Raw genomic sequence first — 21,693 nt, 5'->3', positions numbered from 1 at the left:
ATACGTTCTGATATTAACATTCTGCCAATACTACTATATGTTAGTGAAACACAAAATACATAATGGTCTACTGCCATTGAAGAACTAAAGAGAAGTATTACACACAATGGACAATAAACAGGAACATGTGGGTATGAGCAGGCTAATATAATCAAATACACTTCAAAGAATCTAAATTTCATTTAATAATCAAAGAAGTGTTTTAAGACACAAAGTAACATCACCACTACATCAATATAGACAAAGTACAACTTTTCCTAACACTCAGTTTACTTGTACAGAAGATAATAGCTTTTAAGGTCATGAAGTTTAAAACCTAGCCTCATTCAAGGTTTCCATTTATTTCCCAAAAGGAAAGCGAATTTTATTGACTTCGAAGTGACATAAGTGTTAGAGAAAAGATACAGGATCAAGTTTTCCAATTACAAATCCAATGCTTACCACAACTTGAACACTTTCCATTTACTGAAAGTAAATTTCCTCATTAAAATTATACCCAAATTCAAATATAAGAACAAAAACACATTCCAAAATAAAAAAATAGATTTTGGGAGGTACGTCTCTGATACTCTCCATTAGTGTGTTTAATCCTGAAATAACTACATATCATTTTTAGTGCTATTTTAATAGAATTCATCGAAACCAAACATTTTTCCTAAGAGGAAACAATTGCTAATCTAGAGAGAAATCAACTTGAAGAGGAGTTCTTTGCTCACTTTCCACTAGGCCACAGTCCTCTGAATTTCATCATGATTTCCAGAACTTGACTATTCCCCAGGATCATATTAACCTTGAAACGCATCTTGTCCGGTACTCTTTGCTTCTAGAACCCCTCCATTCTCTCCCTCTCTGTCATTGAAGGGAGTGGAGAAAAGACAGTGGAGAGCCTTTCTCCAATCCTCTAATTAAGGATGGTCCCCAGGATAGCCATCTCTTCATTTCCTAACAAGCCATAATCATGTCTCTAAACTGAGAATCTTTATCTCTGCCTCCCACCACTCCCTTTAGCTTCTTTTCATGTATCTTTTTTCTCCATTGTATTGTGAACTCCTTGAGGGCACGGATTATCTTTTACCTTTCTTTCTATCTTTAGTGTTTATCCCACTGCCACTAAGCTTAATAATTAATGACTTATTAAAAACTGAAAAATAAGTAAAAAATCATATATAAATCAGAGTATCCATGAAAGTAAAGCAATGAAATTCTCTGCTTGATTGTCCTCATTTATCTAAGCAATAATGACTAAACTCTAATACCAATAGGAACAAATATAAATCAAAATGTTGACTAAGAAAATCTATATGGTAGTGATCCAAGAAAAGTATTATGTTCTGATAAAGAAGCAACAGGTAATGACTAGAAAGATATCTATAATTAAGACATGAATTCTAGTGACAGAATATTATAATAATAGGGAAAGGAAAACAAAACAAAAAAAGGAAAATACTAAATCCACTAGAGTTAGATTAGTTTTTCCTTAAAACTTCCTTATTCTTACTTCAGCTGAAATAATGCCATTTCCTCAGTGAATAATTAATATTAGTTAATAACCTTGCTTTGCCACTATCGAGTAAATCTATCGAGTAAATTTCCTTTGCTTAATAAATGTCCCACAACTACCATATTATTCTAATTTTGACACTTTCAGAATATTGGCTTGAGGAAGGTCCTTTCCTATAACTCAGTAGAGATCTCCAGAATAAAATATTTACCCCAAGACAGTAAGGAAATGACTGAAGAACAAAAAACTTTCATTTTTTAAGTCTGTACTTATACAAACACAATTTTGTACTTACCTTTAGAGTGTTTTCCTGAAGGCCTCTTGGGTAAAGACTCCTCAATGGAATGTGCTGATGTATGTAGTGCATTTTCCAAACTGTTACCAACACTATTTATAGGGGTCTCTGCTCTTGGGGTAACCTAAGGGAACAAAACCAAGCATACAATAATTATACATTTTCAACTTTTTTTCATAAAAAAAGTTAATTTTTCTTCTTGAATGGCTGTACCCACAGAATAAAACTAGCTGACAGTAGCAAATCTGTGGATTAGTATATAGTTTTGTAATTTTTAATAAACAATTTCTTAATTTGAAATAGTAACCTTGTAAAGGGCTAGAACTGAGCAATGTACTTGGATAATGAAGCACATGAGACTAATTGCCAATTGGACAGTTCCCTATTAACTTGTTTGAAGGTTGACCCTCCGCAGCTATTCTGTGCTGACTTGATTGGTGGGACAAAGAGGGAGGAGTGATGTGTGTGGGAGGAGTAGGCGGAGGAAGAGGAATGGAGGCGAGCAGCTGAGTCAGTCTCTCCAGGCGTTTGAGGGAGGAAGGTGTGTGTGAGGTTGCTAGGCCTAAGCCCTTGACCGTAAAAGATCAAGAATAAAGACTTTTAGTGATCTTGACTCCAGCTGATTTCTGGGAAGACAGAGTTCCAGCATAACCTAATGAGTAAAAATTATTATTTTTTAAAACTTTATTCCTATGTTACAGATCTAGAACTCCTCCAATTTTATGTGAACAATCAACAAGCATTTCTTTATGCCACAAACTTAATGTTAGGTTCTAGAGATAGAGATAAAAATCAACTGTCCCTCTTCTCAAGGAGCCTACATTCTCTCAAAAGAAACAATTCATACACAAGTAAGCAAATATAAAGAATTTGCAGAACAAAAGTCAGCAATGGGGGTAGTAAAAGGAGCAATGGATTTGAAGTCAGAAGACTTGGGCTCAAATTCTGACTCTGCCAAGTTATGATTGGGGGCAAGTTACTTGACATCAAATTGAACTACTTACGTTTTTTCTACTACAGTATGGGTCTGTGAACTTTTAAAAACATTTTCATAACTATATTTCAGGATAATTGGTTTCCTTTTAAAATACTATGTAGTTGATTTTATGCATCTAAAACATTAGGCTTCCCCAGACAAAGGAGTAAATAAAAGCTCTTATACTAGGCAAGCACAAATAACTTCTGGGATGTTGAGAAGCACTTTAAATTGCTTCTCACAATAGGATAATAATTTGGGTCAGAATGAGGCAAGAAAGATGCAAAACCAAATAAGACAGATGAAAAATTCTAAAGACAATTTTTCTACCACATATAATTAAAGTATATAATATAAATATACATACATAAATATATAATTATAAAGAATAAAGTTATGTCACTGATACAGCTACATCAGGGAAAAGGTCACAAAATTTTAAAAGGAAGTTAGGAAGCTTTTTAAGGTGTTCAAGTTTCCTTCGAATTGCCACAAAAGGGGCTTTCTAGCTACTACCTTTTTTGCTCCTAATTAAACTTATAGGTCACCTATTCCATTGCCTTCATTTTACAGATGAGGAATTGAGACCAAAAAAGGTTAGTGACTTATATAACATCCCACAGATAATAAGCATAAGATCTGGTTATGACTTGTTTCCACTGTACCATGCTACTTCAATGTCTCCTGAGAAGTAAAAGCAAAGTTCAGAACCCAGGTTCCTGGGCTCTAAATCTAGTGCTCTTATTATCCACTACCAGAATGGGAAATTTATTTTTTAAAAAGTGCTTGAATATAAAAATGTACAGAATGCTACTTTCTTTAGTACAAATGCTTTTCTTTGTATATGAAAACTCTGCCAACCTCTTCACAGGATCTTTGCTAAGTTATTTGCCAAACAGTTCTAACAGAATTGTGCTGACCTATCCATTCTTTCCTCTATTTTTTGCTAACATCAAGTAGGCTTGGCTTGATGGTTTGTTTAGAGCTGGGGTATATGCCATTTGTGGCTGTTTCTCTAGGTAAAGAACCTACGACTCTGGTCTTACTAGAAGCAGGCTCTAACAAAATAAGTTAATCATAAAATGAAATTAAAAAACAATCAAGAGATATAGTTCTTGTTTAGCTGCCTTATAAAATTAAAAGTTTACAACTTTCACTCACTTAGAATGGTACTTATACTGTCTACTTTTTGAGCAGAGTACTCTAGAACATTAAAAGGATTATACAAAGAGGAATTGATAATTGTTCAAATTGCTTTGTTCTGTAGCACTGTCAGACTGATGCCTCCACATCAGGCATGACTGCTTTAGGGAAATAAAAGGAGATCTTTAGCACATAAGCAATATCCCAAGGTTCTGTCTTCTGTTAGTCTATAATTTCTCCATTATTAGGTTCATCTAGTTCACCTCTATGAAGAAGAATCCAAAATCCTGTTTTAGCTTTACCAAAGCTCTAGTTGCCATTATTTAACTGCCTGTGAGACATCTCCACCTGAATGTCCAATTACCTCAAAAATTAGTCATCTTCTCTCTTCCTGATTTTCCTTTTTCTGATAAGGGTATTTCTTAAGCTACCTAAACTCCAAATCTTGGAAGTACCTTTGGCTACTCCCTATCCATGGACTCTTAAATCCTGCCAGAAAGGCCTTATCAATTCTTCATTCATAATGTATTTTTTATTTGTCTTCCTTCCCCACTTTTCCCATTCTCAATAGCAGCATGCTAGGCCTGGACCACATTATGTCATACCAAGACAGCCTTTTGAGTTTTCAGCCTCCCTTCCCCTGGTACATCCTTCCTCCTACAAATCTTACATAATAGTGAAATTCTCTTAACACACTGATTTTATCATTCATTCAACAAACATTCGAGTCAACCACCCCTACTCAAAAATCTTCAGTGACTATTAACCTATACAAAATTCTTAACTCTTTATCAACTGATCAATAAAATTAACACGAGGATTTTCCAAAGATTCAAGTAAAATGGCTTGCAATCTGGCCAGGAAATACAACATATGCTTAATCAGGTATGTACAAAAATAGAAAATAATTGAAGGTGAAGCAGTAGTATCTGCTGAGGTGAGAGGGATGCAGAGAGAATGTGAAAAGTTTTTACTTAGAAGTTGGCCAATAAAATAAGCCTTGAAGGAAACTAGAGATTTAGTGAGAAACAGGGAAGAAGATTTCAGTAATAGGAAACAGCCAGTGCAAAAGTCCACAAACAGGAGACAGAATATAGTATGCATTGAAGAGGAAGGCCAATTTGGATTGGTAGGGAAATAACATGTCAAAAGGGTAGAAGGTCAAGTTGTATGTACTATGAAAGGAAGTCTCAGGCTGTCATTCAGGAGCCTCTCACAATCTAATTTGTAGTCTATTTTGGGGGTACTTCTCACTACTTATCGACATAAACCTTCATTGCACTTTACATTGTCCAATGTAAGCATTCCCTGGATCTCCATCTATTACAATAAGATTCAGTTACATGAATGTATTGGAATATTACTGTTCTATAAGAAATGATCAGCAGACTGATTTTAGAAAGGCCTGGAGAGACTTACATGAATTGATGCTAAGTGAAGTGAGTAAAAACAAGAGAACATTGTACACAGAAACAAGAAGATTACATGAAGATCAATGAAGAATCTGGCTCTTTTCAACAATGAGATGATTCAGGCCAATTCCAATGATTTTGTGATGAAGAAAGCCAACTGCATCTAGAGAGAGGACTATGGGGATTGAATGTGGATCACAATATAAATATTTTTACCTTTGTTGTTGTTTACTTGTTTTTTTTTCTTTCTTTCTCATCCCCTTGCCTTTTGGTTTTTCTTCCACAGCATGATAAATGTGGAAATGTTTAACTTATACTGAATTACTTGCTGTCAAGAGAGATGGGAAGGTATTTTGAAAAATAAAGTTATTTAAAAAAAAAAAAAAAAACATATCCAGGGGCAGTTAGGTAGAGCAGTGGATAAAGTATCAGCCCTGAAGTCAGGAGGACCCGAGTTAAAATTTGGCCTCAGACACTTAACACTTCCTAGCTCTGTGACCTTGCCTCAGCAAGAAAAAAAAAAGAAAAAAGAAATTTGCTTAAAAAAAAAATCATATCCAGTGACTTTTACAACCCAGAACAAACTCGATCTCTCCCATCAAGTCTTCTCTGATTGATATTGTTGGAAGTGATCTTTTTCCTTTAAATCCCTTAGATAAGATATCACACATGAGTTTTTAATCCAGTTATTTGTTATGTTTTTTCAACTGATTCTCTGTAAGTTCCTAAAGACTAAGGGACTTATGTTTCATTCATATTGTGTGTGTGTGTGTGTGTGTGTGTGTGTGTGTGTGTGTGTGTGTGTGTGTGTGTATTCCTATTACTATAATCTTCTCCCTCCTCTGTAGTCACCTCTCCCCAACTTCCTTAAGATAGTTTACTAAATGATCAGATTTAGAGCCAGAATGGATTTTACAGATCAAATCCACTGTCCTCATCCTACAGAGGACCGAGACATTAATAACCTAAGCAACACACTAAGATACTAGTGGAAACTTTTGTTGGATAGTGTGCCTAAACAGAAACAGCTCTTGCCATTTTTTCATTCCCTAATGGAGGTTTGTTAGCTCCCATAAATCAACAGGAAAAGAACCACACCCTCATTAGACAGATTTCAGAATAATTAAGAGCCCCAGCTTTACAAACTACACTACAGCACTACTTATTCATGTCCCAAGCTTGAAACTGTAAAGTGGAGTCCCTTCCAAAATCCCAGGATAAAACAAGTCCAAAAGTAAAGATTTATATCTTAACTCTAAGGCCATAATCAGACTCTAAGAAGTTATGTATTTCCATCAACAATTATGTCAGGTTCCATTAAGTTTCTTCTGGTCCTGTCTTCCCTTCTTTGATTCAAATCCTTACATTTTCTCCCCAGCTATCTATCTTGAAATTTTAATTAAGAACTTGTAAGGGCAATCTTTTTTTCCATACATGAATAGGATTGAACTTGGAGAATATTTAGTGCATTCCCCTTCATTTTAGAAAGAAATTGAGACCTAGAGAAGTTATTTGTCTAAGATAATACAGGTATAGTATAAGTAGCAAGACAAGAAGATAAACTCAGGTACTTTCATTCCAAATCCAGCTTTTTTTCTACTACACTAAAATATACCAATAAAGGCACAAGGGACTCTTTTTTTGATATTTTGTTTATATACAAAGCCATCTTATACACACTTGAACTTCCCAGAAACCTTTATCATCTTTACTTTGATATTTTGTTTATCTACAAAACCATTTTATACACATTTGAACTTCCCAGAAACCTTCAAAACATTTTTTTGGTTACTTTGGGTTAAAGTTAATTTATCCCATGTGACTTAAGCAGTTCAACTCAAAAGATTTCTGACTCACAATCACGCTGAAGCATAAGTCATTTTAGTTTTATATCCTCAAGAGTAGAGATCTGATAATTTCCAAATGTTGCCCTTTAGCTAGGAAGATGATATTATGGTTATGTATCTTTTTTTCTCAATAGTATTTTATTTTTTCTAAATACAATAAAGATAGTTTTCAACATTCACTTTTGTAAGACTTTGTGTTTCAAAATTACTCCCTCCCTCCTTTAACTCCCCCTTCCCAAGACTGAATCTAAATTCAGTATTTTTTTTTGCAATTTATAAATCTATTTTATATAAGTAAAAATTAGTATGACACAGATTACATGCTGCTATTTTATATTCAATTAGTAACACAAATCATCAAGTGAATTTTGAATAAAATTTCAGTCTTATATAAAGAAATTATAACCATTAGAACTTTCCAGAAAATAGACTAAGCTGCCTTGGAAACTGAAGATCTAGCAGTAATGTTGGAAACAGAATAAACACAGTAAATAGGAATGTGGCCTGGTAGTCCCTAAGGAACATTCTAAGTATAGACTCCTAAAATTATAATTTTAAGAGTACTCAAAAACTTCACTATGAAAAAGTGATTTTTTTGACCTTTTTGAAGCTAACACACTTTCCTAGGTGTTTAATTTCATATACACAAGTACACATGCACACACATGCATGAGTTCACATACACATAATTATCCTATTAAATGTTTGTGACTTTTAAAAACACATGCAAAATAAATCTGAAGCACACTGAAGACAAATCCACTTTAGAGGAGTTCATGTTGGAACAGCTTATAAGATGCTTAAATAAATACTGGCTGATAGATTAGCCTATGTATATTTTTCTGCCTTATCTACCTGGATGTTTCTGCATCTGAATCACAGTACTGATAAAAAATTTTGGTATCATGTGATCCAATAACATATAAATGATAAACTCAGAATAATAATTATGAAATAGCAAGTTGTGAGGCCCTTCAAAAAATAGATGGTAAGGAGCAGCTAGGTGGCACAGTGAATAGAGTACCAACCCTGAAGTCAGGAGGAACTGAGTTAGAATCTTGCCTCAGACAATTAACACTTCCTAGGCTGTGTGATTCTGAGCAAGTCACTTAACCACAATTGCCTCTTAATTGGGGTTAAAATTCAGAACTTGGATTTTGATCCAGCAAAGGAGACTGGGAAGAGACAACTATACCAACAGGAAGAAAACCAGGAGAGTACAAAAACTCTCAAAAATTCAAGGACAATATCCAGGAAAGGATGGTCAACAGGGTCAAATACTCTAGAGAAATTAAGAAGAATGAAGACAGAAAAGGTCACTGAATCTAGCAATAAAAAATTGTTGAACCTCAAAGAGAATTGTTTTAAATTTAATGATAGAATAAGAAGCCAAATTGCAAAGGGCTGTGAGGTGAATGTAAGAAGAGGAATTAGACAGTAAATGCAGACAAGATTTTTCTAGAAGCCTAGCTGAGAAAAACTCTTTGGCCATGTTAACTCACAAATAAAATTTCACAGTATGTTTTGAAGAAAGAAGAAAGAAAAGAAAGAAAAGAAAAGAAAGAAAAGAAAGAAAGGAAAGAAAGGAAAGAAAGGAAAGAAAGGAAAGAAAGGAAAGAAAGGAAAGAAAGGAAAGAAAGGAAGAAAGAAGAAAGGAAAGAAAGGAAAGAAAGGAAAGAAAGGAAAGAAAGGAAGAAAGGAGAAAGGAAGAAAGGAAGAAAGGAAGAAAGAAGGAAGAAAGGAAGAAAGGAAGAAAAGGAAGAAAGGAAGAAAGGAAGAAAGGAAGAAAGGAAGAAAGAAAGAAAGGAAGAAAGAAAGGAAGAAAGAAAGAAAGAAAGAAAGAAAGAAAGAAAGAAAGAAAGAAAGAAAGAAAGAAAGAAAGAAAGAAAGAAAGAAAGAAAGAAAGAAAGAAAGAAAGAAAGAAAGAAAGAAAGAAAGAAAGAAAGAAAGAAAGAAAGAAAGAAAAGGAAAGAAAGAAAAGGAAAGAAAGAAAGAAAGAAAGAAAGAAAGAAAGAAAGAAAGAAAGAAAGAAAGAAAGAAAGAAAGAAAGAAAGAAAGAAAGAAAGAAAGAAAGAAAGAAAGAAAAGAAAGAAAGAAAGAAAGAAAAAAAGAAAGAAAGAAAGAAAGAAAAGAAAGAAAGAAAGAAAGAAAAAAAGAAAGAAAGAAAGAAAGAAAAAGAAAGAAAGAAAGAAAGAAAGAAAGAAAGAAAGAAAGAAAGAAAGAAAGAAAGAAAGAAAGAAAGAAAGAAAGAAAGAAAGAAAGAAAGAAAGAAAGAAAGAAAGAAAGAAAGAAAGAAAGAAAGAAAGAAGAAAGAAAGAAAGAAGGAAAGAAGGAAAGAACAGAACAATGGAAAGGGAGATTATAGGGGAATAGGGGAATAGAGATAAGCAAATAATACTGTGGAAGGTAGAAGTTTTCAGCTAGATTACCTATTAACCACATCTCTAATTCAAAAGGCATGAAAGAGTACCTTGTTATAGCATGCTATCACATCTTTATGGAAGTTGTGCCCCAGACCCGTCCAGGCCCCATGTAAAATGAAGAACTCTAGAGCAACAGTTTGTAACCTTTTTCTTGTCATGAATCCTTTGGTCAAACTGGTAGAGCCTATAGAAAAGTCTCAGAATAATGTTTAAAACCAATATAAGGAAATGCTAAATTTTACTGAGAAGTTAGTAAAGGTAAAGATGTCATTTTTGCTCCCTTCTGAGTTCAAGAACCTGTTTAAGAATCCATGCTCTTGAAGGGCCCTGAAGTCAATGTAGAATGGAAGGAGGTCTGGTGTTGGGAGGGTGAGGGAACTTTCACTGGCTGTGGAAAACTAAAGGGTGGATAACTTATAAATTCTTTTTTGTCCTGCTGTAGATCTCAATTTGATTTTCATCCTACCACATTCTCAATTCCCTACTCCAATTCCAGCATTTTTAGTTTTCCAACACGTAGAAAATGAGTTATTGATATAAAGAAAATAAACTGACAAAATTTTTTTCCTTAAGGAAACCATGAAATAATCCATCCATTAAATCAACAAGTAGTAAAAGCCTAATAACTCAAGCATTGGACTTATTATTCTAGGAGACCTGGATTTTAGGTAACTATGCTGTCACATTGATTGTATGGCCCTGGACAGCTCACTTCCTCTCTGTAGCCTTCAGTTTCTTTATGAAATGAAGATATTTGATTAGCTGTTATCAAAGGTTCCTTTCATGCATTGATAAAAGATCTAACTACAATCATAGTTTATCAGGATTTACATCTTTATTCATATTCTTCCATCCCAAAGAATAAATTCTCTTAAGAGAATTTTTAAAAAATAATAAAATGACACCCTAATAATAATGTCTGAGGCAGTTTTCAAATTCAGGTCCTCTAGACTCCCAATCCAGTCCTCAATCCATTGCACTCCCTAAATGTAAATTAAAACTTGTGACAAGATATAGTTCTTTACCTAGATAATGAAAAAGGATGGAACAAAGTAGTTACTCAAGAGCTCATCTATCTTATTCCATACATATCTGATAATGATGATGATAATGGCAATAAATAGCACTTTTAACAAAAAAATGTAAAGCATTTTACAGTATTATCTCATTTGATCCTCACAACAACCACGGGAAGTAGATACTATTGTTACCTTTATTTTACAAAGGAGGAAACTGAGGCATCGAGGAGTTAAGTGACTTGCCCACAATCACATAGCTATTAAGAGTTTGAGACCAAATTTGAACTTAGGTCTTCCTGATTCTAGGTCCAGAGTTCTATCTATTGCAGCATTTAAGACACCAGAGTAAACAAAAGAATAAGAGGTAAAAGGATATGAACAGTTTATACAAAATGAATCACCATACGAAAGAATGCTCCAATTGACTAATAATGAAGTTAAAGTCAAAATAACTCAAACTCAACCAACCTGACAAAAAAATTACCAAAAAATGAGGCAGGATTGTTGGTGGAGTTGTGAACTGACCCAACCATTCTAGAGAACAATTTTAAACTATGCCGAAAGGGCTATCAAGCTGTGCTTACTTTTTGATCTAGCAGCATCTCTATTGGATCTGTATCCCAATGAGATCATAAAAGAGGGAAAAGGACCCACATGTGCAAAAATGTTTGTAGCAGCCCTTTTTGTACTGGCAAAGAACTGGAAACTTATGGATGTCCTTCAGTTGGGGAATGGCTGAATAAGTTATGGCATATTAATGTAATGGAATATTATTATTCTATAAGAACAATTTCAAAATTTCAAAAAAACCTGGAAAGAATTAGATGAACTGATGCCGAGTGAAGTGAACAGAACCAGGAGAACACTGTACAAGATTATGTGATGATTAACTGTGATAGATTTAGTTCTCAGCAATTCAGCTATCCAAGACAATTCCAGTAAACTTTGGATAGAAAATGCCATCCGCATCCAGGAAAAAAAAAAAAAAAACAAAAACAACAACTATGGAGATTGAATGTGGATTAAAGTATAATATTTTTACCTCCCCCTTGTCTTTTTTTCCCCTTTCTTATGATTTTTCCCTTTTGTTCTGATTTTCTCCCCCAACATGACTCATATGAAAATATATAAAAAATGAATGTACATATATAATTTTTTAAAAATTAATTTTATATTATAACTTTTTTTGACAGTACATAAACATAGGTAATTTTTTTTTTTTTACATTATCCCTTGTACTCCCTTCTGTTCCGAATTTTCCCCTCCTTCCCCTTCACTCCCTCCCCTAGATGGCAGGCATTCCCATAACATATAAAATATGTTATAGTATATCCTAGGTACAATATATATGTACATATATAATCTAAGAAATAAAAATAAAAAATAAAAGATGAGTACTCAATTTTTGGTTCTTGGAAAATTGAGGAATAGAGAAGAATGGGAAAAATGTGAACAAAAATGAGGTAAACCAACTCAAGAAAATTATGAAAGTGACTAAAATTTAAATAGAAATAACAAGGAAAAAAACTTAAACTGAAAGCTTCAAAATTATAACCACCAAGCTTGGTTCCCAAAGAAAAGTTATGACCAAGGACTCCCACTGCCTTTATTGAAGACTGTGGAAGAAGGAGGGGGGAATATTGCAAATGGTTGTGGAGAATGCCCTCAAACTTTCACAACATGTTGCTTAGTTTAGCTGAACTTCCCCCTCCTTTTTATTCTTTATTATGAAGAACCTTTTTTGGGGGCAGGGGGAGGACTAAAGGTAAGGGAAAGATACACTGAAAATATAGAGATGTAAAAACAAGGTATCAAAACAATATATAAATTAACATTCATGTTTCTTTCTTATCTTGACAACACTATATATGTGGTTTCAGATATTCAACTAAGAAGCTTACTGTAACAATATACCTTTCCCCTCAACTAGCCTGAGCATCATACTTGCAAAATAACAATATTCTATTTAAAGAGGCATCCTTTTATAGCACCCCATGGGATTCCTTGTTACTTCAACCCCAAGTCATTTCCCCTTCTCTACATATTCAAGTTTCTCTGAACCTACCTCTGAAATTGCCCCTATTTTCAGCTTACATGCAAAGCAATCTGCAATTCTGAGCCATAGTCTAACCAATACCCTACATTTCAGCTCCATACATCACCTATCTCTTATAGGAGTTGTCAGGACTCATTTCCCTCTTTTTCATACTTACTATATTAAATATATATAATTTTAAATGGTATTTTCTCATTTACTTATAAAGGTATTTTTCCAACATGTTTTATTAAAGCTTTTTATTTTCAAAACATATGCATGGGTAATTTTCAACATTCACTCTTTCAAAACCTTGTATTCCAAATTTTTTCCCTCTCATCCCTTCCATAGATGTCAAGTAATCCAATATACAATATTCTTTAAATAAGATTTTGAATTTCAAATTTTCCTCCCTTTCTTCTAATACAGGTTATATGTATGCAATCATGTAAACCATATTTCCACATCAGTCACATTATAAAAGAAGAATCAGAACAAAAGGAAAAAGCCCCAAAAGCGACAAATAACAAAAAAAAGTGAGAGCATTGAATATGCTTCAATCTGCATTTAAACTTTAGCTTTTTTTCTGGATGTGGAAAGCATTTTGCATCATGAATCTTTTGAAACTATACTGGACCGTTACATTGCTGAGAGGAATTGAGTCGATCATAGTTGATCATCAAACAATGTTTTCATGGATCTCCTCATTTCATTTTGCATTAATTTGTTTAAGTCTTTCCAAGTTTTTCTGAAATCTGCCTATCCACCAATTCTTATAGTGTTAGATTATTTCATGACATTCATGTGTCACAACTTGTTTAGCCATTCCCCAATTGATGGGCATTCCCCTCAATTTCCAACTCTTTGCCACCACAAAAAAAGCCGCTAGAAATATTTTTGTACATGTAGGTCCTTTTTAATTTTTTTCTTTTTAAGGAGGTCACACAGTAGGGGGTTAGATATGTATAAAGGCAGACCAAGTCAAGGAACCAGTTCTGGACATGAGACATCTCTCTAAAAATCAAAGCAAGTCAAGAATCAGAGTAATTACCTAGGTACATCAACCATGATTACTACCTCTCTACTCCATCATTTCCTTCCAAAGACTTATTTTTCTCACTCCAATCTGCTTCACATCATTATTACACATTAGCAATTCCCCCACATTAACTCCCACCATATTTCTCCCCAATTCCATCAGTATTTACTTGTGTCTTTTCCTCTTCTTGTCCCTCCATTCCCAAACTAATTCTTTCTCCCAAGTTTTAGCAGTCTAATGCAGAAGCAGAGAAATGCTTCTTCTAGTACTAATTAGCAACAATTCTGATAATTCAGCTCATTAAAATCTATTTAAAAGAGGATTCTTAGACTATTTCCCCACACCACCACTCAAGTAACAAATTTTAATGTTTTATTTTCCATTCAACCAACCTGTATTTAATATATGACACTGTACTAATAAGTACTGTAGGCAAAACAAAAGTTTATTTCTCTTGGAATATGCAAATAAGTCTGAGAGACAAGACACATAGCTTAATGTTATTTCTTTTTTTTTCCTAGGGGGAATCGAGTCAATTGGGGTTAAGTGACTTGCCCAGGGTCACACAGTTAGTCCTCATGACTCCAGAACCAGTGCTCTGTCCATTGTACCATCCAGCTGCCCTTGCTTATTTCTCTACATATGCCCTATATATTCTATCACCTGTCACTTTTCATATATGCTTTCTACTTTTTTATCTTTCAAGTATGCTATTTACTTTCACTATAATGCTTTCCCCAAATAATCCTTTTTTTTTTTTTTTTTTTTTTTTTAAAGAAAGCTTTTTGCTTATGACTTGTTGGCCCTATCTTTACATTTGTTTTTATTGTATTTCATTTCTTAGTTAATTGTAATTGTGATGACCTATGTGTACCCTGATAACTTTCTTTTTTCTTTTCTTTTTTTTTCCCCTGAGGCTGGGGTTAAGTGACTTGCTCAGGGTCACACAGCTAGAAAGTGTTAAGTATCTGAGACCATATTTGAACTCAGGTCCTCCTGAATTCAAGGCTGGTGCTCTATCCACTGTGCCACCTGGCCGCCCCCACCCAAACAATCCTTTAAAGTCCAAATCATGTGCAGCCTCCCTTTCATGAATCCCATTCTACCTTCTTCAGGCAAAGGTGATCTGTCACTATATTCCTTCCAACAGTGACTTGCAACTCTTCTATCTCCCGTGACACTTTATACATACTTCTTATTTTATATGTGTACAATTGTTATATATAATATACATACATATATACACATGTGTGTTTGCCCACACATATGTACATACACACATACAAATATAATCTTTCTGCTAAATGGAAAACTTCTTAAACCTATCCTGTTGTGTAGAAAAGCACAAGCTGTAACCAGAAAGAATTTACAAAACAAGGGTTTCAACCTACAGCTCACAAATTTTGCCCACCACCTATTTTTGGACGGCCCAAGCTAAGAGTTTTTACATTTTTAATGGTTGAAAAACATTTAAAACCATATGAAATTCCCATTTCAGTGACCATAAAGTGTTACTGGAACACAGAAATACTCATTTGTTTACATATTGTGCATGACTAGTTGCAACTATAGGTGGTACTCTCATTGCTTTCCACTTCTGCTCAGAATTTTGGCATATCACAACAATATAGTTATAACTTGACAATTTTGGGGGGCACCACATATATCACTATAACATAATATTTTATTACCAATTCACACCTATCATGTCCAAACAAGAGGGAGAAAAAGTTTTATTTTGTTTGTTTTTTCTTGAGCCTAGAGCTGAGATTTAAGCTTTTCTGAATGAGATCTTCTCCTAACCATTATTATTGAACATTAAATTACTTGAGAAATTAGCTTTTGCAGCAGGCTTGATAATGTTCCTTAATGAATTCAACTTAAAATTACAAAGCAAAACAGTGCTTATATGTGAAACATACTGTAGCAAAATCAATTAGATGACAATTAACACTGTCTGAATCACAAGTAATATCAATACTGTTAAAAGTTAAAACAAGAATAGAGATTTCCATTCACACCTAAATTTTCAATAGACAGATTTTCCAAGTTAAACTACAGTTCCTACAGCATTTTTTGAATGTTGATGCAAGAACAAAAGGAATTTCCATACTTTAAAATCCATTTAATTGCAACTGAGGAACTTCAATTTAACTTTCAATTGAAAGTAATTAATGTGCAATGTAATGGCATGCTAAATACAGATACAAAAAGAACAAATATAATAATGTTCTATAAATGCAATGAGCATGATGCTCAATTAAAATCATATGCTCATAGTTTATTAATATCAGTACTGGGCAGCATATACCCATGTAAAAACACATTTTCAAAAATGAAATATGTAAAATATCATTATACATCGTCATTAACAAATGAACACTTGCAATCAATCCTAATCATAGAAAACACTCCTTTTGTTTATTTTTAAAATAGATTAGAAATTAGATTTCAAATTAGATTTCAAAATGCATACAAAGATAATTTTCAACATTCACCTTTGCAAAACCAATTTTTTCCCCTCCCACTCCCTCTTCTAGACATGTAACCCAATGTAGGTTAAACACATTTAATTCTTCTAAACATGTTACCACATTTATCATACTGCGAGAGAAAAATAAGATCAAAAAGGGAAAAAATGAGAAAGAAAAAAAACGACAACAAAAGATGAAAATTCTATGCTTTTATAAAGCACATACACTCTCCATAGTTTTCTCTCTCTGGATGCTGATGGTTCTTTCTATCACAGTCTATTGGAATTGCCTTGAATCACCTCATTGTTGAAAAGAGCCAAGTCCATCAGAGCTGATTCACATTATCTTGTTGCTATGTACAATGTTCTCTTGGTTCTACTCATTTCAATTAATATCAGTTCATGTAAGCAAAAGCATTACTTTTGAATCCCAATTAAGCGAAATGTTATTTGCAAAAAAGCATTCCATTCTTCTCATATGTAAACCAGTGTTACATAAATTCCACTCAATTAATTTGAATGTCACCAAAATTTTTGTAGAAATTGATTTGTTCTCTTATACTTAATGTTCTCTTATACTTACTTTCAAGCTCTTTTACCAAAAAAGTTTGCTGACCCCTCTTATGAAGGATCATGTCACTCATTTTTTTAATCCTCTCTGTTACACCCCTATGGACTACTCTAACCTGGTAGCTCCCCTTAGAGCTACTCTTAATGCCCGTCCGTCGACGGCACGGCTAGGCCACACTTACCCGTCTTCAGGCACCAACCCGGATCCCATAGAGACAGACCACCATTAGGTAGGGGTGAAGCAAAAGAGAACTTTATTCTGAGAAAGCACATATTTATACCCCACTGATGATATGGGGGAAGGGGGAAGTCCTCTAGGAACCTGGCATAATGGGATTGGCCCGAGAAGAAGGAGGGAGGCGTGCTAGGCCATGAGAGCACTAAGAGGGAGGCGTGGACCTGGAATCAGACACCGCCACATGGGGCTGTGCCCCACCTCCACGTAGGACTCGCCTGTGCCTCAGAACCTCTCATCCCTCAGGTCCTCCCACATGCCTAGAACTGCATTCCTTGCTTCTAGAGGCTTTTTAACCCTTACACTCTCTATATTCCCCTTCTTGCCAAATTCCTCTCCCAGCCTGTCAAAGTTTCTTGGATATAAGTATCCAATAAATAAAGAACACCAAACAAGTAATAATCTTAAATTGTGACAGGTTTTTATTGTTTCAAAATTATTTTAAGAGAAAATAAAAAAAATGTGAATGTGCAAACAACACACAAATGTAAATAAATAAAACACATATATTGGGTCCCCTACTCTCGGGGCACTTTGGCATTTCAAAGAACACAAGCTACTCCCTTATCAATTGTAGATGTACATACACTTTTTCTTTCACATTTCCACAGAATGGGAAAGTACTTGATACTATCCTAGTTCTTAAATCAGAACTTGCATACATATTATAAAAAGATGTAAGCAAATTATGTTTTCTTAAAGCAAAATTTGTAAGTGACCCATTTGAATGCATAACTTAAAAGTTAATTTTAAAAGTTGGATTTTTCTTTTAAAGAATGATTGCGGGGCAGCTAGGTAGCGCAGTGGATAGAGCACCAGCCCTGAATTCAGGAGGACCCAGTTCAAATGTGGTCTCAGACACTTAACACTTCCTAGCCTTGTGACCCTGGGTAAGTCACTTAACCCCAACTGCCTCAGGGAAAAAAAAAAGAATTATTGCAACATTTTATCCTCTAAAATAGATACCACTTAACCTCCTTAGGAAAGCATAACAGAAAAGATACACAACAGATAACGTAGCATACTTAGTAACAAATTAATAGAGCAAAGAACTGGACAAAAACTTCTGGGCAAACTGGAAGCAGTCTGGAATAAACTAAGTTTAGGCCAAAACAAAGTGAACTCCAAATAAATACATGACAGATTAAAATGTCACATCATGCACAAATTACAGGAGCAAGGAAGAAATTACCTTTGGTTATAATGACAGAACTCATGACTATAGAAGGGACAAAGAGATTGTCAGAGGAAAAAAACAGACAATTTTGCCTACTTGAAATATTTTTTTTTTTGTACAAACAAAATCAATACAGTAGGGAAACAGTTAACTGGGCATATATTTTTGGTACTAAGTTTCTCTGAAAGGGTTGGATATCTATAATATGTAAAGAATTGATTCTAACATGTAACAAGAGCCATTCCCCCACAGTTAAATGGCCAAAGATTATCTATCTATAAACAGCTTTTAAAGTTAAGAAATTCAAACTATCAATAGTCATATTTTCAAAATTATTAATAATTAGAGAAATACAAATTAAGACAATTTTGAGATTCCACTTCATACCCAGTGGAGTAGCAAAGATAACAAGAAGGGCAACAACAAATGTTGGAAGGGCTTCAGGGAAACAGGTACATTAATGTACTGTTGGTGAAGCTGTGAATTGAAACAACCATTCTGAAAAGGAAATTGGAACTATGCCTCTCCAGAATCTCTAAACTTTGTATATTCTTTGATCCACCAATAGATAGTAAATTTATACTACCTAAAGAAATCAAAGAGTAAAGTCTATATAAAGACTGTTGTAAATTTATTTCATAGCAGTTCTTTTTATAGTGGCAAAAGAACTTGGAAGTAAAGAAATATCCATCAATTGGTGAATGGATGGACAAATTATGGATATGATTTAATGATATACTATTTTGCAGTAAGAAATAATGGAAGGGAGAATTTCAGAAAAACCTAGGAAGACTCATATAATCAGTACAAGATTAAAGTAAGCAGAACCAAGAAAACAATTTATATAACAACACTATAAAAACAATCATGAAAGGATTCTAACTAATGCAATGATCAAGCATAATTCTTGAGACCCCCAAAAAGGATATAAAATGAGTCATACTTTTAGACATGGTTAAACGTGAAAATTTGCTTTGCTTAACTAAGCATATTTGCTTATAAGAGTTTGATGTCTCCCCCCTTCCATCCCCACTGGAGGGGAGGTGGGTAGGGGAGGAATGCTTTTGAATTGAAATAGATTTTAACCAAAAAACCTTAGACTGACATGAAGTCTCTATTCCTCTTACCAAGAGGATTTTAAAAATGTGATGCAAACTAAAAACATTTACTTAAAACAATTTTGAAACAAACTAAAGGCTAAGGCTAACTAAGGCTAAAATAAAGGCGAAGAAGTGTGGTGCACTAGAAAGAACATTGTATTTGGTAACATTGACAAATCAACTTCAAAAGTTTATAACTTTAGAGGTAAATTTTAAGTTATCAAGGAAATTTATACATATATCAAGAACATATTCTGTATAAACTTTATTTTTGTCTTTGCTTATTCAGAAACTACAAGGGCGTCTAATAAAGTGAATAACAAATATTGGCTGAATGAAAAGTGACATCTCAACAACTGTAAGAGATATAAAAGCAGGTGTGAATGCAGGCACACATATGCACATTTATTCATTCATTCATTTATTTTGGTTGTGTACTTCTTTATAAAGAGGAAGCTTGTTACTACTTTTGTTCAACTGATTCCCACTTTTGGAATGTAGGTAAACTCTTGCTACCATGCATTATATTTCCTCTAGATACTACCCTCACCTCCCTCTGTATAAAGAGATTTCTCTGCACATGCATGGGTAAGAAAACAATGCAAAGTGCATTGTTAACAGTAATTATCTGCGAGTTGGTTTTTTTTATTTTTAAAAGATTTTTATTTTTAAAATATATGCATAGATATTTTTCAATTGCCTAGATGGCAAGTAATCCAATATATTAATCCAAAATCTTTAGGGGGAAAATGGCTAAGGCACAGATACTAAATGATTTACCAAAAATATAAGAAACCCCTCTTTAGCTACTAACGCTAGGCTTCTTTTGTCTTTTTTTTTTTTTTTAATTGTCATAGATGAACTGAGTTATCTAGACTTAACATTATGAGCTAAAACAATTTTCAAAGGTACTGTGACAGAATTATATTGTTTGTAATAATATCAATTGGGGTTTTCTGAGTGATAATCTTTTTCTTCTCTTTAAATTTTTTTTATAACTTTATATTTCAAGATATATGCATGAGTAATTTTTCAGCATTGACCCTTGCAAAACCTTCTGTTTCAACTTTTCTCCTCCTTCCCCTCACTCCCTCCTCCCCTAGATGGCAGGTAGACCAATACAGGTTAAATATGTTAAAGTATATGTTAAACACTATATATATACATACACATATCCATAGTTATTTTGCTGCACAAGAAAAATTGGGCTTAGAAATACGGTAAAAATAACTTAAGAAGGAAAACAAAAATGCAAGCAGACAAAAATAGAAGGAGTGGAAATGCTATGTACACATGAACATTTAAAGAGTGCATCATCTATGCTGGAAATATAGGGGCTACTTTTTTTGGGAGGGACTGCTGAGGCAATTGGGGTTAAATGACTTGCCCAGGATCACATAGCTAAGGAAGTGTTCAGTGTCTGAGGTCACATTTGAACTCAGGCCCTCCTTGCTTCAGGGCTGGTGCTCTATCCACTGTGCCACAGAGGAGCCCCTTACGGGTTATTTATGATCCCAATAATGATCAGCATGGCCACTATTACATTCCTCTTCAGGTAAATTGATGATTTCACAAACCTAGAACTCCGGTTAATACTGACCTTAATTTGATTCCTCATTCAGCACAACTGACTACATTTAAAACCCTGAGCTCAAGATAGCCCCCAGGGTTTGGCCTCTAAGGTTAGTAGAGCTAATAGGCAATATAGCATACTAAATAGTTGTATATGTTTGGTAAGAGGATCAGATACTTAAGAAAACTTTTCTTTAAGGAAACCAAGTTATCTTTTTGCATTTTTACACAAAAGAATAAACTATTCCTAACACTAATGAGTTAAAAAAATAAGTATTCAGAAATTTTCATTTTTAGTTCTTTGGATAATAACTGAACAAGCTAAAAGACATTCAAAAAGTTTAATGTAATGTAATCACACCATTTTAAGAACATATTTGGACAGTGAAAATAGCATTATGGGAATCAATATAAATTTTACTTAATTACAAAATCATTCTTACATTTACAAGAAAATTCAAATTGAAATTGAAATCCAAATTGAAATAAATTTGAGGGTGTAATCATTCATTTTCGATTAATTTCCAAGTGATATTTTTAATGATATGAAGACCAGATATAAAATTTAAAACTTCAAAAGTCACTGATAAAATCTAAAAATAAGAAAAAAATAAAACTTTAAGTAAGCATTTTACTAAAATAGTAATTATATGTTTTAAAGTTTAAAAAAAAAAGAAAATAGATGGTTTTAAGAATGAAGTTATTTGCTGACTTAGGCCCAAGTTAAATCCGATGCTAACCGAAAATAAAATATTAAAAACCAAAACTCAATTCTTACCTAAAAACATTTATTTCTTAAACTTTAGCAAAACAAAACAAAACAAAAAAAAAAAAAAACTAAGATCAAATATCTTTGAAAACATTTTGTTTAAAAGA

General features: G+C 33.6%; 1 protein-coding gene across 3 annotated transcripts in view; it reads right to left on the bottom strand.

The window, feature by feature from the left end:
- The window catches only part of ZCCHC14 (zinc finger CCHC-type containing 14), a 111,370-nt gene that overhangs the window by 69,584 nt on the left and 20,093 nt on the right, over window positions 1-21,693 (bottom strand). For all 3 annotated transcript variants that reach the window (XM_074286261.1, XM_074286260.1, XM_074286259.1), the window contains exon 2: window positions 1,797-1,920. In XM_074286261.1, coding sequence (XP_074142362.1) covers window positions 1,797-1,920 — 124 coding nt within the window. The remainder of the gene's footprint in view (window positions 1-1,796; window positions 1,921-21,693) is intronic.

The sequence above is a fragment of the Sminthopsis crassicaudata genome, chromosome 2 (genome assembly GCF_048593235.1).
Source record: "Sminthopsis crassicaudata isolate SCR6 chromosome 2, ASM4859323v1, whole genome shotgun sequence".
Lineage (NCBI taxonomy): Eukaryota > Metazoa > Chordata > Mammalia > Dasyuromorphia > Dasyuridae > Sminthopsis > Sminthopsis crassicaudata.
The sequence above is the reverse complement of the archived record's forward strand: the minus strand, read 5'-3'. Positions and strand labels throughout refer to the sequence as shown.